This window comes from Papio anubis, chromosome 4, assembly GCF_008728515.1.
Source record: "Papio anubis isolate 15944 chromosome 4, Panubis1.0, whole genome shotgun sequence".
Classification (NCBI taxonomy): Eukaryota; Metazoa; Chordata; class Mammalia; order Primates; family Cercopithecidae; genus Papio; species Papio anubis.
In genome coordinates, this window is record NC_044979.1 from 178,123,748 (window position 1) to 178,147,516 (window position 23,769).

The window sequence follows — 23,769 nt, forward strand, 5'->3', positions numbered from 1 at the left end:
AGTGTTGACTCCAGGTGGTCAGTCCTGCCTGGCCCCTTCCAAGGGATGCGCCATCTCCATAACTATGTCACTGACAGGCGTGTGGGCAAGGGGGGTCGCTGTGTTTTTCGCATCTCTTTCCACTGAATGCAACAATGACACTTTTCACCACCCGTATGTATCAACCGAATGAAAAGATGAGCCTGTGACTTTCCAGTGCCTAGGGTCACAGTTTTTCTTTTCAGAATGAACCTTCAGGTTGGAGCCGGAGCAGAAGCACATGGCCTCTGACGTCTCCAGGGGGACCCCCCGCCCTCGCTGCCGCCTCACCGCGCTTCTGTTTTGCAGGTGATCTTCAGCAAGTACTGCAACTCCAGCGACATCATGGACCTGTTTTGCATCGCCACCGGCCTGCCTCGGTGAGTGTGCGCTGCCGGCTCTGCCTTTTCAGAATGCCTGGGAGGGGCAGGAAGAGGCGCAGAAGGTCCCGAGGGACCCGCCTGCTACAAGGGGCTCTTTGAAATCAATCAGCCGGGCGCGGTGGCTCAAGCCTGTAATCCCAGCACTTTGGGAGGCCGAGACAGGCGGATCACGAGGTCAGGAGATCGAGACCATCCTGGCTAACACGGTGAAACCCCGTCTCTACTAAAAAAAATACAAAAAATTAGCCGGGCGAGGTGGCAGGCGCCTGTAGTCCCAGCTACTCGGGAGGCTGAGGCAGGAGAATGGCGTAAACCCGGGAGGCAGAGCTTGCAGTGAGCTGAGATCCGGCCACTGCACTCCAGCCTGGGCGACAGAGCGAGACTCCGTCTCAAAAAAATAAAAATAAAAATAAAAAATGAAATCAATCAATGCGCAGAATCCCGAAGGAGGCTCGGCGCCCTCCGGGCCTCTCTGCCTGCACAAGTGATGGCTGTGTCCACACGGAGGAAACCGTCCGGCTGAATTAAACAGAACCGCCCTCTAAGGGGTGTGGGTTTTTCTGCCGGGCGTGGTGGCTCACGCCTGTAATCCCAGCACTTTGGGAGGCCGAGGTGGGCGGATCACCTGAGGTCAGGAGTTCGAGACCAGCCTGGCCAACGTGGTGAAACCTCCTCTCTACTAAAAATACAAAAATTAGCCAGGCGTGGTGGCACGCACCTGTAATCCAGCTACTTGGGAGGCTGAGGCAGGAGAATTGCTTGCACCCTGGAGGCAGATGTTGCAGTGAGCTGAGATCATGCCATTGCACTCCAGCCTGGGCAGCAGAGCGAGACTCTGCCTCAAAATAAATAAATACCTAAAAAAGAGTGTGGGTTTTTTCCTCTCACTTTTTCATTCACTTTTGGAGAAAGCGGGGTCACTGTGTGTGAGTTTGTCCCTAGCCCCACATCACCCATAGGTGCCTTTTCTGCCCAGGGGGCTTGACCCAGATCAACACTGGGCGAAAGGCTGACTTCAGAAATGGGTTGAAAAGACCAGTGATCTTCCTTATCGAGCCCTCAGAGTCCCCCAGGAGTTAATGTCCTAAATCAACAGTGTGTTCCAACCAGTGGATTTTCTAATTATCAGCAAACTTTCTGATTGTAAAGGGTGAGCAGCAGTAGCTTTGGCTCGAGGATTAACTTTAAAGTTAGGACGGAGGTAGAGAAGGGCAATTGAAGTTTTTCACAGACAGGTGAGAAAATGGAGATGAAATTACATGTCTGAAAGTGCAGCAAATGGCAGTTTTAGCAGCAAAAGTAGCCCATGGTCTGGGGCATCGTTGGGCACCGTATGTGAAGCACTGTGCCGATAAATAAATAAATATATAGACACATTATTCCATAGAGCATCCCTGGGATTCGCGTATCACCTCTATTGCACAGATTTTAACAACTTACCACTGAAGATCAGAGAGTAACTTGGTCGAGGTGACACAGCGTGCAAGAGGCCCCAGAAGATGTGAGGTTGGAGGAAGACTCATCCTAACCATTTAAAACGATTTTGTAGGAGACAGTTGTGCAGTTCAGATGGCCTCCCAAAGGTACTGGAAGTGGAAAGACAAAACTATGAATTCGTCATCTGCTGATATAAATGTTAGTTCCTATTTTACCACAGGTTTAAAAAAAAAAATCTCCCAACTCAAAAAAGTAGACTAGCTCCAATTCCCATTTTAAAGTATTTCAGCATCTACACACACTTAGGGTTATACACAGCTGCTTAATTTCATTTACAAACAGAATCTCAAAGGCCTGGGGACAGCCTCCCACCCTTCCCATCCTACCGCACTTTGGCCAGGCTGGTCCCGGGACTGTCCTGGTTGTCTCAGGGCTCTGGCCCCATGTGTACATTCAAGTGTACGTCCCAGAGCACGCTGTGGGCGAAAACACGGGCTTGGGTGTGTTTTCCAGGAACACGACCATCTCCCTGCTGACCACTGACGATGCCATGGTCTCCATCGACCCCACCATGCCCGCGAATTCAGAACGGTAAGAGGCTCCGGCCATGTTCCTGGGGGTGTGTCTGGCACTTCTCTCCTTGACATGGGAGGCTTTCTATGATTTTGTAAATGTGCTTCTGCAGGAAGGTGTGAATTGACAGCAGAGATGGAGGGTGAAGGTAGGAGCGAGTGTGAAGGAGTCTTGACTCCTCGTGTTCCCCTGCAGAGGAGCTGGGCACATTCCAAGATAACAATTGCAGCCATGGCTCTGCACCTGCTTCTCAACAGGAGGAGGCATTGTACAGAGGGGAAACTGAGGCCCAGGAGGGTGAGCCAAGAGCTGCAGAGCCAGGCCCCGGGATCCCCACATTAACCCCAGGAAGGACCGCTGGAGATTCCCTACAGAGCCCCTGGGGACATTTCATGTTAACCACTTCAGGCTGGTCTCTGTGTTCATAAAGTGATGCCTGCGGGAGGGTCTATGCACAGAAGGGGCGGGGATGAGGCCGAGGAAGTCAAGAGGAGAGGCCAGTGAAAGCCTCCATGAATGTCTGTGACCTAGGTCAAGCCAGCGGTGTGTGGCCCAAGAAGGACACGGAGCAGGGGCTCTCAGGTCAGTGACCTGCCCCTGTGCCTGGTGACCCGGGGAGACCCCAGCAGCCTCCACTGCTCTTTGTGGCTGGGCAAAGTGGAACTTAGATTTTCTCATGAGGCGAGGGAGCAGGTGAGCTGGGGCGTGCGACCTCAGGACCCCTCTCTGGTGTTCTCTGTTCCTCCCAGATTGGGGCTCACTGAGCCTCCAAGGGACTCAGTAGATGCGATGGGACACTTGTCAATCTGGTCATCAGGGTGTCCTGCCCAGCTGACCCATGGCCAGCTCTGAGCCCACAGGAGAAAGTGCGTGTCAGGGAGACCCTTGTGTCAGCGAGGCCCCAGTGGATGTGGCCAGCGCCGTCCTCCTCAGCGTGGTCCCGGTGGACGTGGCCAGCACTGTCCTTCTCAACGAGGTCCCAGTGGACATGGCCAGCACCGTCCCACTCAGTGAGACCCCGGTGGACTTGGCCAGCGCTGTCCTGGTCAGTGAGGCCCCAGTGGACATGGTCAGCACCGTCCCCCTCAGTGAGGTCCCAGTGGACGTGGCCAGCCTCATCCCCCTCAGCGAGATCCCAGTGGACGTGGCCAGCGCCGTCCCCCTCAGTGAGGTCCCAGTGGACGTGGCCAGCCTCATCCCCCTCAGCGAGATCCCTGTGGACGTGGCCAGCGCCATCCCCCTCAGTGAGGTCCCGGTGGACATGGCCAGCGCCGTCCCCCTCAGCGAGGCCCCAGTGGACGTGGCCAGCGCCATCCCCTTCAGCGAAGTCCCAGTGCCCAGTGGATGTGGCCAGCACCATCCCCTTCAGCGAGGTCCCAGTGGATGTGGCCAGCACTGTCCTGGTCAGTGAGGCCTTGGTGGGTGTGGCCAGTGCCATCCCCCTCAGCGAGGTCCCAGTGGACATGTCCAGAGCTGTCCTGGTCAGCCGTCCTCCCTGTCACCTTGTGGCCTCAGCCGAGCTCCTCCCATCTGGCTGTGCCCATCAATCTCCCCCCTGCCCTAGCCAGGATGCCCGTCTTCTGCTCCATACCGTCTGGCTCTGACTCTTGGCTTCCAGACTCCCCGGAAGGTGCAGTTGGAGCTAATTGGCTCCCCGGAGACTCCAGTGAGCATCTTGTCAGCCTCACCAGGGACCAGCTCCAGCCTGGGGGGTCTCACTCAGAAGTGAAGTCACTGAGTGACCCGTCCTCCCGACACCCACAAGACTAAAATGATCTCTCAGAGGGGATTTCACAGAGACCAGCACCTTGTCCGTGCCAGCTGGGTCTCTGAGAGAAACCTCTTTGTTTTCCTGAACTCATTTGAAACAGCATGCAGAGACATTTAAACTGGGCGGGAAATAGGAGAAGCCCGCCTTGACCCTTCTAATTCTCTGGCCCCAGGTGCCTTATTAACAAGAAAAAGTATCAGACACACCAGACAAAAGCCCTCCTGAGCCCAAAGAGCCCAAATGTCTGGAAGCTGTCTGCTGAGATGCCAAAATGCATGCCTTTCTGATAAAGAGACAGCGACAGATGAGGTACGGTGATATGGACATGGCAGTGGACATGGAGAGGGGAGCAGTGGAGATGGAGAAGATGGAGGTGGACGCAGATGAGGATGTAGATGGAGAAGATGAAGATAGATATGGATGAGGATATAGATAGATGCATAGGGTGTGGATCTAACTGGGTATGGGTGCTGCAGAAACAGATCTAGACACCAATGTGGATGTGATCTAGATAATGTGACTCTGGGAATAGAAAGAGCTACGGATACCCTAGCTATGATTGTGGGTGTGGATATAGGCATAGACATGGTGGAGAGGAGAGAAAAGACTCTCCTCTCTCATTACAAACTGATCGTGGCTGGGGGTGGCACGTGCTGAGATGTGGCTGTATTTGTCCCCAGGCTGGTGCCTGCATCCTCCTGCACCCCCGTCTCCTTTGTGCCTTCTTCCATTCCCTCTCCACAGTTAGATCCAGGCCTCACTGAGCTCTGACCTCCCTGCCTCCAGCCTGCCTCTCCCACACAGCTGCCAGGTTCAACCTGGTAGGACACCTCCTTCTCTGTGGTGGCCTGCCAATCTGGGCCCTGCCAACCTATGCCCTACCAACTTCTCCAACTTATCCGCTGTCCCCACGCCTGCACCATGCTCAGCCCACAGGATCCTGCCTTCCCAGCTCTGCAGAACCAGCTTCTGCTCAGCCGCTAGTTGCCAGAGCAGCCACCTGCTTTAAGCACCATCCACAGTCACCCAGCCCATTACCATCACCATCCAAAGTCACCCAGCCCATCGCCATCACCATCCAGAGTCACCCAGCCCGTCACCATCACCATCCAGTCACCCATCCTGTCACCATCACCATCAGGAGTCACCCAGACCATCACCATCACCATCCAGAGTCATCCAGACCTATCACCATCACCATCCAAAGTTATCCACCCTGTCACCATCACCATGAAAGTCACCAGTCCCATCACCATCACCATCCAAAATCACCCACCCGTCACCATCCTATCCAAAGTCATCCAGCACCACCACCATCCAAAGTCACCCAGACCCATCACCATCACCATCCAGAGTCACCTAGCCCATCACCATCACTATCCAAAGTCATCTAGCACCATCACCATCCAAAGTCACCCAGCCCATCACCATCACTATCCAGTCACCAGCCTCTTCACCATCATCCAAAGTCACCCAGACCCATCACCATCACCATCCAAAGTCCTCCAGACCCATCAGTGTCACCATCCAGAGTCACCAGCCCCATCACCATGAGCATCCAGAGTCACCAGCCCCATCACCATGAGCATCCAGATTCACGCAGACCCATCACTCTGACTACCCACAGTCACCAGCCCCATCACCATCAGCACATTGCTGGCTTCCTCCCCTCAGTGTGCGCCTCAGTCTGAAGTGGCCTCATTGACTTGTTTGAGGTTCTCACTGCTGCTGGCCCCGCTGAATGGTCTCTCGCAGGAAGGAAATTTCGCCTTACTCTCTGCGGGATTTCCAGCCCCTAAATGAGGCGGGGCGTGCTGGGTGCAGGATGGACTGAGTGGGGGATGGAGTGAACCAGTCCAGCTCGTGCATGCCTCTCCCTCTGCACTGCCCGGAGCAGCTTTGTTTCCGGGGATGCAGGGCAACGTCTGGAGACATTTCTGGATGTCACCAGGGGTAAGGGGCTGCTACTCGCATCTGATGGGTGGAGACCCGGGATGCCGCTCAGAATCCTATAGCGCGCAGGGCAGGCCCACAGCAATGACACATGTGGCCCAGGACGTCAGCGGTGCTGAGGCACAGCTCCTGGTGTGTGAGGTCTCCCCTGTGCTCTCTAGCTGTCGCTGTCCCCTCCCCCTCCCCCAATCTTCCAACCTAGTAGTTCTCAGACAACTGCTTCGGAATCCCCAGGGGGCTTGGTGGAGCACAGAGCTCCCCTCGGTCTCTGGTTTATGACAGACGTAGGCCCCGAGAATCTTTCTGCAGGTTCCCAGTGAGGACGAGGCTGGCCCGGGACACGCCACTGATGCTCTCTGACCCAAAGGCTTTTCTCTCCTGCTTCCTTCCCTCTTCCCTCTCCGGCAAGTGACGTTACCAGCCTTTTCTTTTTTGGCCCTGCCTCTTCCTTGGCTTCTCCGCTCTTCCTCTCTTCCACTCGGTGCCTGGTAACAAGCGGCCGTCCTCAGAGATGTGCTTCAGGGCCCGAACTCCTTGCTCCTTGCACTCTTTCTGCACCAGAGCCACCCTGTGAGGCCTCGGGAATGCTCAGCATTTCTCTCCCGCCCCCCAGCAGCATGTTGCAGCCATCCCCTCACCACATGTCCAGGAGGGAGCCAGCATCCTTTGCTGACTTTCGTGCTGTGACTATGGTGTTGCGTGGAAAAGGGGCCATGGGAAGGCTGGGCAGGTGGCTGCTCAGAGCCCCACCTTGCACGGTGACCCACGGGGCCTGGAAATTCACTGCCACGGGGCCTGGAAATTCACGGTGACCCACGGGGCCTGGAAATCCACACAGGTGCCTGAGCTCCTGCAGAGAATGCCTGATAGCGAGACGCATGCCCATCCATTTGTGCTTTCAGGCGTCCTAAGCACACACGCCTGCTCTTATTCGGACCAGTCCCTGTAAACTAGTTCAACTAAAGAGTGGCTTTCCACCCTGGCTGCAGACTGCAACCACCCAGGAATCCTTTTTTTTTTTGAGAGTTTTGTTCTTGTTGCCCAGGCTGCAGTGCAATGACACGAACTTGGCTCACTGCAACCTCCAGGGATTCTCCTGCCTCAGACTCCTGCCGAGTAGCTGGGATAACAGGCATGTGCCACCTCACCTGGCTAATTTTGTATTTTTAGTAGAGACATGGTTTCTCCATGTTGGTCAGGCTGGTCTTGAACTCCTGACCTCAGGTGATCTGCCCACCTCAGCCTCCCAAAGTGCTGGGATTACAGGCCTGAGCCACCACGCCCGGCCCTCCCAGGAATCTTTAAAAAGGTACCAGATGATGCCCAGACCCCTCCAATTAAGTCCAGATTTTTAAGAGATTTTTTTTAAAAGGTCTGCAAGTGATTCCAGCACACAGTCTGGGAACTAACCGCTTATGTAAGGTCTGGAAAACCTAAGAAACCACTCTTGACCCAGCTCTCTGGTGACCAGGAACTTATGTCTACCAGACCCAGGGCCTTCCCTTGCTGAAACATGCTGGCTAAACTCTGTTTCTTCCTAGCAGACAGCAGCCCTCTCCCTCCAGCTCAGAAGCTACGTCAGCAGTTGTTGGTTAGTTGGTTGGTTAGGTTGTGTCTCTCTTTAACTTCCTCCACTTCTGAAGACATCTGCAGTGACCTGATGTAGACTTGGTCACCCCACTGTCCCCCCAACCTTAGGCCTAGGAACCATGTCTTTGGAGGAGGCTCTCCTGCAGGCAGCTGGTTGCATCTAGCATGCTTGGATTCCTGCAGGCAGCTGGAGCCAAGGCCTTTTAGCTTGCTTGGATTCCTGCAGGCAGCTGGTTGCATCTAACTTGCTTGGATTCCTGCAGGTGGCTGATTGCATCTAACTTGCTTGGATTCCTGCAGGCGGCTGTTTGCATCTAACTTGCTTGGATTCCTGCAGGCGGCTGTTTGCATCTAACTTGCTTGGATTCCTGCAGGCGGCTGTTTGCATCTAACTTGCTTGGATTCCTGCAGGCGGCTGGTTGCATCTAGTTTGCTTGGATTCCTCCCAGTTTCACAGCCACAGGGTGGGCATTTCATGAAATCTCCAAATTCCAAGGGCTCTAGACAGACCACCTCCATCCTGATGAGAAGGGGTAATGCTGGTTGCCCGGTCTCTTAGAACTTAAAACTCTAGCTCCTTCTCTGCTTCTCATTCCAAACCAAATGAATTGTGGCATTGGATTATTTTTTCAAAATACTTCTTGTCTTAATGCCATCCTTTAGATTTTGGCAGCCAGCTCCTGGTGTGGACCGCATCTCACGGGTGGGCTCCCTGGTTTCTGCCTCCTGTTACCCCTCACAGTCATCTCTCTCGCGAGTCCTGCTACCTTCCAGAAAAATAGGCTCCAAACACACTTTCGTCCCATCACTCACAGCATGGAGTTCTCTAGTGGCCTGTTGGCCGCAGGACACTGTCCAGCCCCCCGCATTGGGATGTCTGGCCCCAATTCACCATAATGTACTTGTCTCCAATCTGCTGAGCTGCAGGAGTGCCCACCCAAGCCCAGCGGGCACTCCCCTTCTGCAAACCTCCAAGCACATTCCCCCTCTGCACACTGTCAGTCTTCCTATCCCCGCCCCGAATCCAAAGGCCCCTCCTATGGCTGGGGATCCACTGGCAGCTGCCTAACCCTTCCTATGCTCCTGGTTTGGTGCACTCTGGAGCATGCTCACTGGCAGCTGCCTAACCCTTCCTATGCTCCTGGACGTTTGGTGCAATCTGGAGCATGCTCACTGGCAGCTGCCTAACCCTTCCTATGCTCCTGGACGTTTGGTGCAATCTGGAGCATGCTCAGGCCTGCATTTGAAATAACCTGCAACACATTTACATCATGGAAAATATGGAAAATAGGCTGATTGCCTTCCACTCCCTTTTAGAGCTGGCAAGAAAGATAATTGATGACTCTACAACCTAACGACCAACACATATAAAAAGTCATAGCCCAACCGTGATCAAATAAGGCTCCAGCATTGCTCCTTGGAGGGACCCTGAGCCATCTGGTGTCATTTTCCTTTCCAATCTGGGAACATTCTGGTAGATCCTGGCATCCAGCTAACATGGACCTTGCTTCCTGACAACCCTACACCCCTTCCATTCCCCAGTCACTACTGCTTCAAGATGCAGTGGAAGGAGAAAATCAGACGTCTCAGAAGCGTGAGTGAAAGTGGGGTGTGCGGTGAGACACATACAGAGGGGAGAGGGCCAGAGGACCGTGCCATGCGACACGCACCATTGCTCCTTTTGTTCCCGGTTTCAGCCAAGTTGTGCCGCGGGTGACTCTCCACCGGATGAGCTCCATGCGTGTAAGGCCAGTATTCTTGGCCATTCTGGCTTAGAGAAAAGCTTTCTATATTCCAGAATGGCTCCAGGCCTCCTCCTCCTCCTATTAAATGGGTTTTAAAAGAGGTCTTAGAGCCCAGGCAGTTAGATCTTAGAAACAGACAAATACAGTAGAAGCCCGAGGCAAGCTTATTCTTTCCAAAGAGGAGGTGCTTCCTGTGTTAATTTGTTGTTGAAGAGCTTGATGAAGATTCCGCTCCACTGAGACTGAGCCAAGAGTTGACTCATTCATGGGAGCAACATAACGGGTCCTGAGAAACCGAAGGACTCGGCAGCTGGGAGCCAAGACTGATCTGGAGTGGCCCAGAAATGCAACCCAAGGATCTTGGGCCCAAGGGCAGGAAGGTTTCTGCAGCCCCCTGGAGCATTCCCAGAGGCTCCCTGTCCATCGCTTTTCCCTCTATTGTGGATGTGATCGCTCCTCCCCTCAGCTCACCAGACTCCTCCGAGAGGCTGACCTCTGAATAGGTCGAATGGGCTTGAAGGGGGCTGGGTTCCATTTGGGGGGATGAGCAGGCCCAGTGCCCCTGCACGAGGGGAGGGTGTCTTGGTAAGCCTGTCTTTGTGTCAGGTCCCCAGGGCACCTTCCTCTGAGTCTCTTGCGTGGGAGAAGTTGCTGGACATGCCTCTTGGGCTCTGTTCCCGCCGGCACTGTGTGGGATCCATGCTGTTATCCCTCCAGCCCCTGCCCCACCTCCTGAAACCCTTCTCTGCTCCTGGTGTCACTACCCGCCCCCCACCTCCAGCACTAATTTTGTAGGGACGAGGGGCAGGGGAAGGAGGAGAAGAAAGAGTCCTTGCTGCCCTCAGAGGAGGCGCAGGAGAAGAAACGGGGAGGAGTGGGGAGCCAGGGATGGCAGGAGTGATGGGAAAGCCCCTTCCTGCTGCCCACGCAAGTTCTGGCTTCCCCTCCACCCACTGCACCATCTCGATGGCTGCTCTCATGGCAGGAGCTGCAGAGACACTGAGAAGAGGAAGGAAGGAGGATCTGAGAGGAGCCCAGCACACCCGGCTTCTCTGCTGCCCACCCTCCACTCTGTCCTCCCAGTCCAGGCCCTTCCTAGGCAGCCCTGGCACGGGTCCTCACTGGCCACACTGAGGCCATCAGCAAAGCACCTGGCGTCTTTACACCTTGGGCTCTGGGTCTGTAAGGCGGTGAGGCTGAGGTTCCTGGGAAAGCCAGGCACCGTGGACTTGCCCAGCTAAGCACAGGCATCGGAGGCTAGAGAGGACCCAGTCCCAATGACGACCGAGTGCCGTCTCCACCTGCGGAGCTTGGAGGACTCTGCTCTGCACTTAGGGCCACGCTTCAAGCCCAGTGCCTCTGATAACCGAGTCTCTGGGGAGAAATGAGCCCTCCAGCGCCAAATGACCCGCCACTAAAAGGCCTTTCGAGGCAGGGCCTCTCGTGAGCCCAAGCAGGCACACGGTGGGAGACGAGAGGGTGTGGGCTCACTTGACGTTCTGTGTGAGCGGGGTCATTCATAGGGTGAGGCGAGAGTCGAGGGGACAGAGGGCCCTCTAGTCCCCAGCACTTGGGCTCAGCTGGCAAGTCCACAGTGCCCAGCTTTCCCGGGAACCTCAACCTCACCAACCTACAGACAAAGAGCCCAAAGCACAGGGAGGTCAGTGCCACACAAGTTTTATTTTTGCACATGATTGGTGTTTAAAATTGTAAAGATTTTCCACGTTACCTGTAACCATCAAACCACATGTATTGCCCCCAATTAGTCACCATTAACGGCTTGGCGTGTATACCCCTCCATATTCACTGTGCTTTCTTCTTCCAGAAACGAGCTCATTCTCTATATATCACTCTGTAACTTGTTTTTACCTAGTAAGGAGTCACAGGCGCCCCACAGGTAAATACTTGCACACTTGTCTTCATCTTCTTAACAGCTACCTGACACCCCAGTATCTCAGTCTGTCTGAACTTAAACAGCTAGACATTGACTTCTCAGAGTGTGGAGGCTGAAGTCCGAGATGAGGGTGTGGCAGGTTCTGTTCCTGGGGAGGCCTCTCTTCCTGGCTTGCAGACAGCTGCCTTCTGACTGTGCCCTCATGAGGCAGAGCAAGAGACAGCTCTGGTGCCTTCACCCCTTGTAAGGACACCAACCCCATCCCATGGGCCTCACCCTCAGGAACTCCTCCAAACCCAATCACCTCCCAAGGCCCCACCTCCTAATCTTACCCACTGGGGATGAGGGCTTCATTATATGTGGGATGGTGGTACCTCAATATTCAGACCCTGGCACCATAGGGCCACTAATGTGTTATCCTGCCTGTGGAGAGATGCACAAACTGAACCAACCAGACCGCACAGTGGAGCATGCTCTTTCAACCCCCCTGCCCCTGACCACAGCGGACACTCGGGAAGAAATGGGTACAGCAAGTGAACAAATGAATGAGCAAGTCAAAGACATGAACACATGACATGTGACTGTCTCCCTGTGTGCTGATGTTTCATTCTGATACATCCCTCCCTAATTCATCTGCTGAGACAAAGGATTTTAACCGATATTGCCACACGGTTTTCCCCAAGGTGTGGCAACCCACACCCCACCAGCAACACCTGTGATGTCTGCCGGCCTGTGTCCTTGTAGCACTTCTCTTTCCAGGTTTCCAAATGTTGCTAAACTGCTGGGTCAAGGAATAGCATCTCCCTGGGGCAGCCTCCCTTGTGTGGATTTTTTCTTACTGCTCTTGGCCACTGCCTGTTCCTGGTCTATACCCGTTCCATTGGTTGCACTGTCTTTTCCTGCCCCTTGGCCAGAGGCCATCATGTGTCAGCGATAGAAACGTTTTGGCTGTCGTATGCACAGCCAGTATTCTCTCCTGCCACACTGGGCCTCATGATTATGGGGGGCGACATCATGGAGATCCCAGTGCATTTCTTTTTTTTTGAGACGGAGTCTCACACGCTTCAGGCTGGAGTGCAGTGGCCGGATCTCAGCTCACTGCAGTAAGCTCCTCCCTCCCGGTTCACGCCATTCTCCGCCTCAGCCTCCCCGAGTGGCTGGGATCACAGGCGCTGCCACCTCGCCTCGCTATTTTTTTTTTTTTTTTTGTATTTCTTAGTAGAGACAGGGTTTCACCGTGTTAGCCAGGATGGTTCTCATCTCCTGACCTCGCGGATCCCCCATCTCGGCCTCCCAAAGTGCTGGGATTACAGGCTTGAGCCACCGCGCCCGGCCCCCAGTGCATTTTCAACGTCATCACTGTCACCATCCTCTCTTGGTCATTTGGGGGATACGGTCGCCATCAGCTCAATAGAGCAAAAGAGAGGGAGGCCACCTGCATCCGCCAGGTGCTGGAATGGGTCCAGGCAGCTGCCAGAGTCTGCCGTTTCCAACTCGATACAGCACCTGTGATCGGCAGTCGTACCCATGACATTTATTTAATTGACCAAACATGAACATTATAGAGGAAGTTGATCATTTAAATGATATACTTGAAACTCATCTGAGTACGGAAGCTGAGAATAGTCAAAGGAGCTAATTTAAAAAATAAAAAAATAAAAAAAAGACCTAATCCACTGAATTCTAATCACGCCGAGTGCTTATCTCTCCTGCCAGACGTACAGCGAGCGCCTTGCAGCGTCTCATGGCGGCACTGTCTTCTCTTTTGCAGCACTCCCTACAAAGTGAGACCTGTGGCCATCAAGCAACTCTCTGGTAAGGCCCTGCTGTCATTTTTTAAACTAAAAGAAGGAAAAAGAAATCTTGAGCTTGCCCTGGTGATAAAATATACACTAGTTAAGCATTTGAATCTAAGCATTTGAAATGTATATTAGTTAAACCTTTGAAGCATTCAACTATATGTTAGTTAAGCATTTGAATCTGCATTTGAAGCTGACACTATTACAGAATCTGAAACCTTGTATTACTGTAAGGGCTCTGCCTTTCTAACCCCAGGCAAAATAGCATCTCCCTGGGATTAGCCTCCCTTGCATGGATTTTTTCTTACTCCTCTTGGCCACTGCCTGTTCCTGGTCTATGCCGGTTCCATTGGCTGCAGTGTCTTTTCCTGCCCCTTGGCCAGAGGCCATCCTAAGGACTTTGCAGATGCAGGGCGGCATCCACTCTGGTCTTCCTGGCCTAGCACCTGTCCTCGCCTTTCCACTGTGAGTTGCCAAGGCAGGCATCTGTGGCCCCTGGGATGCCTTGGGGTGCCTCGTATAGTCACTTGGGCTGCTGTGTTAGAATCCTTTTTCTTTTCTTTCTTTTTTTTTGGGCGGGGGGGACAGAATCTGGCCCTGTCGCCCAGGGCTGGAGTGCAGTGGCGCGATCTCGGCTCACTGCAACCTCTGCCTCCCAAGTTCAAGTGAGTCTCTTGCCTCACCCTCCCAAGTAGCTGGGATTACAGGCATGCGCCACCAAGCCTGGGTAATTTTTTTGTATTTTTAATAGAGACAGAGGTTTGTCATGTTGGCCAGGCTGGTCTCGAACTCCTGACCTCAGGTGATCCACCCGCCTCAGCCTCCCAAAGTGCAGGATTACAGTCATGAGCCACTGTACCCAACCTAGAATCCACTTTCCATTTGATTTTTATAACGTTTATTTATGTATGATTTATACATCATGAAATGCCATTTAAGTGTCTATTTTGATGAGTTTTGAAAAGTGTGTCACCCTCGTAATCATTACCCAAATCAAGACATTTGCACCACCTAGAAAAGCTCTCTCGTGCCCCTCCCAGTGTGTCTCAGTCCACAACCGACCTGCTTTCTGACATCATCCATGAGATTTGTCCTTTTGAGAGTTTCATGTAAAAGAAATTACATGGTACATGTACTCTTTTTTGACTTGACATGTTTTTGAGACCCACCCGTGTGCTGTGTGTAGAGACAATTCATTGCTTTGTATTGCTAAGTGGTATCCCATGGTGTGGGCTGTACCACAGGGCGCCTTCCATTCTCTGTGGAGGGACATTGGTGTCCCATGGCGTGGGCAGTACCACAGGGTGTCTTCCGTTCACTGTGGATAGACATTGGTGTCCCATGGCGTGGGCAGTACCACAGGGCGTCTTCCGTTCACTGTGAATGGACATTGGTGTCCCATGGTGTGGGCTGTACCACAGGGCGTCTTCCATTCTCTGTGGATGGACATTGGTGTCCCATGGTGTGGGCGGTACCACAGGGCGTCTTCCATTCTCTGTGGATGGACATTTGGGTTGTTTCCAGTCTCAGAGCTTTTATGAATAAGGCTGCTGTGAGCATTAAAGTACAAGTAATGGTGGAAACATCTATTTTTATACATTTTATTTCACTTGGCTAAATACCTAAGACACCTATAACCTTGCCAACTTTTTTATACAGTTAAACATATACTTAACCATCGTCCCTAAGAGTGGAGGGAGGAGTCTGTAGAGTGCTCCCCAGTCTGGGTTTGTCTGACGTTTCTCTCACGACCAGCCTGGGTGTGGTGGGGTTTGGAAGGAATATGTGGGGCACATGACAGCCACGTGGGACCACTGGCTTCTGCACTGCAGAGTCACCGTTGGTCTCCTTCCCTGCTCTTCTTTGGAAGCAAGTCACTAAGTCCAGCTCATCCAAGTGGAGGAGAAAAAACCGAGGTTCATTTACTCTACACAGATATTCATTTGCTCCAGCACCATTTGGTGAAAAGACGATCTTTTCTCCCACTGAATTACCATGACACCTTTGTGGAAAATCAATGGGCCATATATGTGTGAGTCTTTTTCTGGACTCCAGATACTGTTGTGTAAATTTACATGTCTTAAAACAAAAGCACACCATCTTGACTACTGTAGATAAATAGTAGGTCTTGAAATCAGGCACTCTAAATTATCTCTGGTTTCTTTTTTCTTTTTCAAAAATGTTATTGCTTTTATTTTCAAATAAATTTTAGAATCAGTCTATGAATTGCTACCAAAAAAAAAGTCTGCTAGGATTTTGACTGAAATTGCATTAAATATACAGAAAAATGTGGGAAGAATTAATATCTTAAGAATGTTGAGTCTTCTGATTCATAAATATGGTCTATCCATTTATTTGGGTTTCCTTTAATGTTTCTCAATAATGTGTTACCATTGTTAATATGAAGTACTTAAATATATATTGATAAATACATCACTATTTCATGTATTTAATGGTATTATAAATGGATTTTTTTTTTCATTTCAATTTTCAGTAGTTTTTAGTTTATAGGAATTGGCTTTTGTATGAGACCTTGCTAAACTCATTTATTAGGTCTAGTACCTTTTTGTAGATTTCCTATGATTCTATAGATGATTTTCTTAGAGTGCTGGTTTTCTGACAACAAAGTCCTTCTGCTTTTGTCTGAAAAAGTTTTTCTTTGTTGTTTTGCTTTTTTTTTTTTTTTTTTTTCAAAGAGAGAGAGAGATAAGAGCTGTCTCTGTTGCCCAGGCTGGAGTGCAGTGGTGCAGTCATAACTCATGATAGCCTTGACCTCCTAGGCTGAAGCAGTCCTCCCTTCTCAGCCTCACAAGTAGCTGGGACTACAGGCACACACCACCATGGCTGGCTAATTTTTTAAGTTTTTGTAGGGACAAGTTCTCACGATGTTGCCCAGGCTGGTCTCAAACTCCTAAACTCAAGTAATCCTCACTTCCTGGGATTACAGGGATGCACCACCATGCCCGACTGCCAGTGTTGTTATTTCATCTTCATTTTGAAAGGGCATTTTCTTGCCATAGAGAATTTTACTTTCGCAGTTTTCCAGCACTGTGGATATGTCGTCTCGTTGTATTTTAGCTGGTGTAGCCTCTAATGAGAGGTCTGTGATGCCTTCCCTTTGTTCCTCTGCGTGCAGTGTGTCTTTTTCCCTCTGGCTGCTTAAGGTGTTTTCTTTATCACTGGTTTGCAGGAATTTGATTACGATGGACTTGGCGTGGTTTTCTTTTGGTTTAACCTGCTTGGTGTTCATTGATCCTCTTGGAACTTTGGGATCATATTTTTCATGAAATTTGGATTTTTTTCTGCTCTCTCTCTCTCTCTCCCCCCCCCGTTTCCCCTGGGATCCTAATTACCTGAATGATAGACAGCCTGAGAGCATCCCCTGACTCACTCACACTCTGTTTCTTTCTTTCCAGACCTTTTTTTCTGTTTGCTTTATTTTTCTTAGACTTTTCTGTGGCATCTTCAATTGCATTGGTCTTCCCTCCTGCAGTGTCTAGTCTGCTGTGAATCTCATTCAGTGAAATTTTCATTTCATATATTGCGTTCTTCATCCCTAGGAATTTGTTTTCCTCCTTTTTCATATCTCCCATTTTCAGATGTCCCATTTATGCCTCATTATGTTTATATTTCCTGTAAACGCTTATACCTCATGGTAATTGTTTCATGCCATTGTCTGCTAGTTTCCTGCTGTCTGCCGTATCTGTCTGTCTCTGTTGATTGATTTTTCTCCTGGGTATGGGTCATATTTTTCTGATTCTCATGAATCTAGTAGATTTGGATGGAATGCTCATCACAGGAGTGCATGCTGGTTCATCATCTGGTTTTGTTTCTCCCAGTTAGCGTGTTGAGCTCTGCCTTGGCCAGCAGTTAAGTCACTTGTACAGTGGTTTGATGCCTTTGAGTCCCACCTTTAAGTTTTGCCAGAATGACTCGAGAGGGCCCTTACCCCAGGGATAACTCAGTCCTGCTAAGACATGATCCCTTTGGGGTCTCCCCCAAACTCCTGGCTGATCACCAAATTCCACTCTGGCTGTTTAGAGCGCAAATGTTTGGAGATGAGAATGAAAGCGTCAGGGCCTTGAAGGTCGTTGCAAGGATGCTGGCTTTTATGCTGAGTGGCGTGGGCAGCTATTAGAAGGCTTTCAGCGGAGGAGTGACACCATCACATTTGTGTTTTAAATCTTGCTCAGGGCGCTGGGTCGAGATCAGGAAAGGGAAGTGGTAGCAAAGGTGGAGGCAGAGAAATCCGAGAGGAGGCTGGTTTTTTGGGAGGAGACGGAGGCCCAGGCCAGGGTGGGGGTCATGGAGGCGATGAGGAGTGCAGGTTCCAGCATGTTCTAAAAGCAGAGACAAGCTTTTTCCTAAGTGGAAGCGGGATATACAGACACCCATCCAGGGCTTCTTTGACCTGAGCACTGAGCGCCATGGCCCAGGGAGGGGGTTGCTGCGGGTGGGCTTGGCCTGCTCGTCAGACATCAGGTGCACGAGGAGCAGGCAGAGTCAGGGCAGGCGGCCTCTCGGCTGTCAGCTCCCAATGGATGGTGTTGAGGTCTGGGGCTTGGCGAGGCCAGCAGGGAGTGAGTGAGCACCAGCAGGAGGGGCCAGGCCTGATCCGGACGGAGACAGAACCCATCTGTGGGAGAAGGATGCTGGTGCCTAGATGCCATCAGGAGCAGAGGGGTCAAAGCCATGAAGCCCTGGAGGCAAGAAGAGGCAAAGGCCGGCCAGGTGTGGGTTGGATGCAGCAGGGCTCGCGCAGGCCAGTGAAGACGGGCAAGGTGGCTGTGTTCAGATTTAGAAGAGTATCGCTGGGAGCAGAGGAAAGAGGGATTTCTGTGTCACTTGGGGGCCCATCCAGGACCAGTGGGAGATGGAGTTGGACTCATTAAGGGAAAGAGGTGAACGGGAGTTGGAACCGCTTGTCCTAAGGCCGGAGCTGTTCCTCCCTGGAGGACTCTGGCAAAGGCTGCTGGCCTTGGGCTGTGCAGGCGCCCAGTGGCTGAGACATTGGTGCCCTCTGCAGCCCTCCTGGAACTCGGATCCTAGGAGCCACAAAGGGTCCGTGTGATCTCAGGACCATTTCAAGGGGATTGTGTCTTTTTGACCAGAGCGTTAGGGAAAGCGTGCTGCACAGTCACAGGCCAGGACAGCCCCCCACGGCCCAAGTCCTGTAGGAGAGCCAGGGGCTCTCACAATATTCTTAGGTGCAACAGCAGTTGAGCCGTGCTGTCACGCTTAACCCAAGTAATGATAGTGTCTTCAATTAGACACTGCTGTAGGGGTCTGGTTCTGCTTGTTCGCCTCCACATTCCTGCCTGCACTAGGACCCAGGACCTGTCTCTAGTCACACACACCCTGTCCAGCCTCTGCATCTGACCCTGTGGAGACCCACACCACATTCTACCTCCTGGCCAGAGACCAAGAGTGACTTAGAGGCTTCCACTTCCCAGCAGCTTTATTGGTGTTGCTGTTTCCATAGAAGGACAATAAAAAGGGGCCATAAGGAGGAGCATCTGCAGAGTACGTGCTTGAGCTTCTGCAAGCCAGAGGAGGCCGGTGGCTGGTGGGGTGGGCAGGCTGCCTGGCTGTGCCCCACAACGCGCATGTGAAGAGGTTTTGGGGACAGCCATGGAACCCCGGAGCTGCCCCCACATGAGAGTTCCCCCAGGAGGTGACCAAATGCATTTAAAGTCCAGCCGCAGTCCAGACGCAGACGCGCCGTAACTGTAAAGCACGCACCAAATTCTGAAGGCTTAGTATAAAAAAGAATATAAAAATCTCAGTCACGTTTGTATTGATTTCATATTTCCTGGTTGAGATGTCATTGTTATAACATAAAGCCCACCATTTTAAAGTGTACAACCTCAGCCAGGCATGGTGGCTCACACCTGTAATCCCAGCACTCTGGGAGGCCGAGGCGGGCAGATCACCTGAGGCCAGGAGTTTGAGACAAGACTGGCCAACATGGTGAAACCCCATCCCTACTAAAAATACAAAAATTAGCTAGATGTGGTGGTGCACATCTGTAATCCTAGCTACTTGGGAGGCTGAGGCAGGAGAATCGCTCGAACCTGGGAGGTAGAGCTTGCAGCAAGCCAAGATCACACCACTGCACTCTAGCCTGGGTGACACAGCGAGACTCCATCTCAAAAAAAAAAAGTAAAGTGTACAACCTCAGTCCTTTTTAGTGTCTTCATTTTGTTGTGCAACCATCACCACTATTTAATTCCAGAACATTTCCATCAACCCAAAAAGAAACCCTGTACCTGTTAGCAGTCCCTCTCCATCCCCCTGACCCCCCAGCCCCTGGCAGGCCCTGCTCTCTGTCCTGTGCATTCTGGACCTTTCACATGACAGAATCTGTGGCCTTTCCTGGCTTCTTCCACTTCACACACTGTGTTCCAGGCTCCCTGTGTTGCAGCTTGTGACAGCTCTTCGTTTCTTTATGGCTGGGTGACGTTCCGTTGTGTGGCTGCGTCGCGTGGCTGCGTCGCGTGGCTGCATCACGTTCGGTTGATCCGTTCATCAGCTGATGGACATTTGGGCTGTTTCCACAAAGGCTATTGTGAATGATGCTGCTGCAAATATTTGTGTGCAAATTTTTGTGTGAAAGATACCTGGTGAAATTAGGTATTTTGAGGTATATTGGAGTAAATGAAATATTAAAATCTTTTTAAAAGTCTAGCTGTCTTGAAGGGGAGGGCCTGAGAGAAGTGCTGAAAGTTCACAGCAGAGGGTACTGGATGCTGTGGGTGCGCCAGACTGGCCTGTCCAGGAGGTCCCTGCAGCCTGGATAGCAGGTCCCTTACCCACTAATGGGTGCCTCCTCCAACCCCTGAGTCCCCCTGCCTGAGGACCTCCTCTGTGTGGGGCACACCAGGAAGTGGTGGGGAGGGCCCGCCCCGAGGTCAGTCCTCCCCAGTGAGAGGGAGCTGGCGGACGGGTGCCCAGCTTCCTTGCTCCATAGTGGGACTGCGAATCTGATGTCATCAATGCAGCTGCTCAAAGGGAGCTCAGAGCGGGGAGTCACCTGCGCGTCAGCTCACCCTCTGGGAGCTCTCTTCCCCCCACGCCTCAATCCCCCACTCCCTCCCAGGGCTTCCTGGGCTGGCCTTCAAATGCGCCACTAGCCCCCAGCTCCTTGTCTCCAGTGGTCTTTTGAGGATCTCAAACTAAGAACCTTACACTCCAAGAGGAGTCAGGCCCCCTGGCATACTCATTTGTCATTTGGATGAAATAGCCTTAGGAGAGCCACTTAACCCCACTGAACTTCCATTTCCCTTGCAAAACAGGAATTCTAATGCATACCTTGCCTGGTTCTTGGGAGGATAAATGAAGTAATTTATGCAAAATGTTGAACACAGTGCCTGCCACTTGGTAAGTGCCCAGTAAATGGTTGCTATCATTGAAAATGACTTAGAGGACATTTTTGAGTGACTAAAGTTAGGTCTCTGTGGAATTGCTGAATTTTAATAGAACAGGAATGCTTCCTAAAGTCTAAAACAAAACACAGAGGACTGACTGTGTCTGCCCTGGAAGCCAAGTTAATGCTGGAAGTCTGAGCACAGACACGTTGCTCGCGAGAAATAATAACACTCCTTAATAATATTGTCTATTTCAGTGCAGTTTCACTCTAGAAGGCCTTATAAGCATAGCTGCCGTCATCCTTACTTCCATTCTTTTTGAAACAAAAAGGCTGCAGTGGGCCAGGCGCGGTGGCTCACACCTGTAATCCCAGCACTTTGGGAGGGCGAAGTGGGCAGATCACAAGGTCAGGAGATGGAGACCATCCTGGCTAACACGGTGAAACCCCGTCTCTACTAAAAAATATAAAAAATTAGCCAGGCGTGGTGGCGGTGCCTGTAGTCCCAGCTACTCGGGAGGCTGAGGCAGGAGAATGGCGTGAACCCGGGAGGCGGAGCTTGCAGTGAGCTGAGATCGCGCCACCGCAATCCAGCCTGGGCGACAGAGCGAGACTCCGTCTCAAAAAAAAAAAAAATGGCTGCAGTGTATAAATGAAAAATAACCATTTCTGGAATTGTGTGTTCAGACGGACTCCCTTTAGAGTAGCCTAGCCAACAAAGACAGCAGCCCTTAGCATGCCACTGTCAGAGATATTGATCGCAAACAGTAATACAAAAGCCTTCAGAATGGAAGTGTCCTGACGGCAGATTGGAGTAACATGGAGATGATGACCGTCGAACACTGCTGCACAGACCTCGAGGCTGCAGACGTTAGGACTGCCCTCCCTGCTGCTAGGCGTTTGTGAGAACCAGGCCAACCCATACCTGCCCACGGCTATGTCCTGCCTGACTGCCCTGAAATGCACAGATCCTGTGGGTGCAGTTTGATGAGTTTTGTTTTGTTTTTTGTTGTTTTTGTTTTTGAGACCGAGTTTCACTGTTGTTGCCCAGGCTGGAGTGCAGTGGCGCGATCTCGGCTCACTGCAACCTCTGCCTCCTGGGTTCAAGCAGCTCTCCTGCCTCAGCCTCCCGAGTAGCTGAGATTACAGGCGCATGCCACCACACCCAGCTAATTTTTTGTATTTTTAGTAGAGACAAGGTTTTGCCATGTTGACCACGCTGATCTTGAACAACTGACCTCAGGTGATCCACCTGCCTCAGCCTCCCAAAGTGCTGGGATTATAGGCGTGAGCCACTGCGCCTGGTCACAGTTTGATAAGTTTTGACAGAAGTGCATGTGTTAGATCTTTGAGGAATCACCACCCAAACCAGAAATACCATTTGACCCAGCAATGACATTTATACATATACCCAAAGGAATATAAATCTTTCTATTGTAAAGATACATCTACGTGTATGTTCACTGTAGCACTATTCACAATAGCAAAGACAAGGTATCAGTCCAAATGCCCATCAATGACAGACTGGATAAAGAAAATGTGATACACATACACCATGGAATACTATACAGCCATAAAAAGGAACGAGATCATGTCCTTTGCAGTGACATGGATAGAGCTGGAAGCCATTATCTTCAGCAAACTAACACAGGAACAGAAAGTCAAACACTGCATGTTCTCACTTATAAATGGGAGCTGGACAACGAGAACACATGGACACAGGGAGGGGAATAACACACACTGGGGCCTGTCGGGAGGGTTGGAGGAGGGAGAGTATCAGGATAAATAGCTGGGGCATGCTGGGCTTAATACCTAGGTGATGGGTTGACAGGTGCAGCAAACCACCATGACACACGTTTACCTGTGTGACATCCCTGCATGTCCTGCACGTGTATCCCAGAACTTAAATTAAATTTTTTTAAAGTGCACGTGCACGTAACCACCACCGCAATCAAGACAGAGGACATTTCCATCACCCTAGAAAAATGCCGCTGTACCCGCTTCAAGGCAGTCCCCACGGTGGAGTGCTCTGCCTGTTTTTGAGTTGCACGGAGTTGAAATCACACAGCATGGGCTCTTTGATGTCTGGACTCTTTCACTCAACATCATTTTTGTTTGTTTGTGTGTGTGTGTGTGTTTGTTTTTTGAGACAGGGTCTCACGCCTGTTGCCCAGGCTGGAGTGTGAGGCTCACTTGAGGTCAGAAGTTCGAGACCAGCCTGGCCAACATGGTAAAACCCGGTCTCTACAAAAAATTAGCAGGGCGTGGTGGCATGTGCCTGTAGTCCCAGCTACTCAGGAGGCTGAGGCAGGAGAATCTCTTGAACCTGGGAGGAGGAGGTTGCAGTGAGCAGAGGTTGCACCACTGCACTCCAGTCTGGGCGACAAAACGAGACTCCATCTCAAAAAAAAAAAAAAAAAAGAAACTGCCAAGCTGTTTTACCAAATGGTTATACCATTCCACATTCCCACCAGCAGCATCTGAGTGACCCAGCTGTTCCACATCCCTGCAACAGTAAACATTTTCTGCTTACATTTTAGACATTTGAGTAGGTGTAAGAGCAATCCTATCTTCTTATAGTTTTAATGTGCATTTCCAAGTAACTTAATGATGTTGAACATGTTGCTATGTCTTATTGGCTATTTGAATGTCATATTTTGTGAAGTGTCTGTTCAAAAGTATTTTACTCAGGCCAGGTCCAGTGGCTCACGCCTGTAATCCTAGCTCTTTGGAAGGCCAAGGTGGGTGGATTACCTGAGGTCAAGAGTTCGAGACCAGCCTGACCAACATGGTGAAACTTCCTCTCTACTAAAAATGCAAAAATTAGCTGGGCGTGGTGATGTGTGCCTGTAATCCCAGCTACTCAAGAGGCTGAGGCAGGAGAATCGCTTGAACCCAGGAGGTGGATGTTGCAGTAAACCAAGATCACGCCATTGCACTCTAGCCTGGGCGACAGAGCAAAAGCTCCATCTCAAAAAAAATATGTATAAAAAGGATTTTGCTCATTTTTTAAGCTGGCTCATATTATTTTTATCGCTGGTTTGTAGGAAACTCTACATAAGCTAGGATGTAATTCATTTGCCAGATATATATGGCAAATATTTTTCCCAGTTTGTGACTTGCCTTTTTCGTTTTCTTAATGAGGTCATTTGATGAGCAGAGATTTTTAATTTGATGAATTCCATCCAGTGTAACAAGTTTTTCTGTTGTAGTTAGTACTTCTTGTGTCTTCTCTAATAA

At 51.1% G+C, this 23,769-nt stretch overlaps 1 protein-coding gene across 5 annotated transcripts in view; it reads left to right on the forward strand.

Moving 5' to 3' along the window:
• PDE9A (phosphodiesterase 9A) overlaps positions 1 to 23,769 on the forward strand; it is a 121,701-nt gene that overhangs the window by 33,403 nt on the left and 64,529 nt on the right. For 4 of the 5 annotated variants that reach the window (XM_031665771.1, XM_031665773.1, XM_003895434.4 and 1 more), the window contains exons 2-4: positions 328 to 398; positions 2,352 to 2,429; positions 13,136 to 13,179. In XM_031665771.1, the coding sequence (XP_031521631.1) occupies positions 328 to 398; positions 2,352 to 2,429; positions 13,136 to 13,179 (193 nt within the window). Of the gene's footprint in view, positions 1 to 321; positions 399 to 2,351; positions 2,430 to 13,080; positions 13,180 to 23,769 lie in introns of those variants that run through there. The other variant, XM_031665772.1, reaches the window with a different exon arrangement.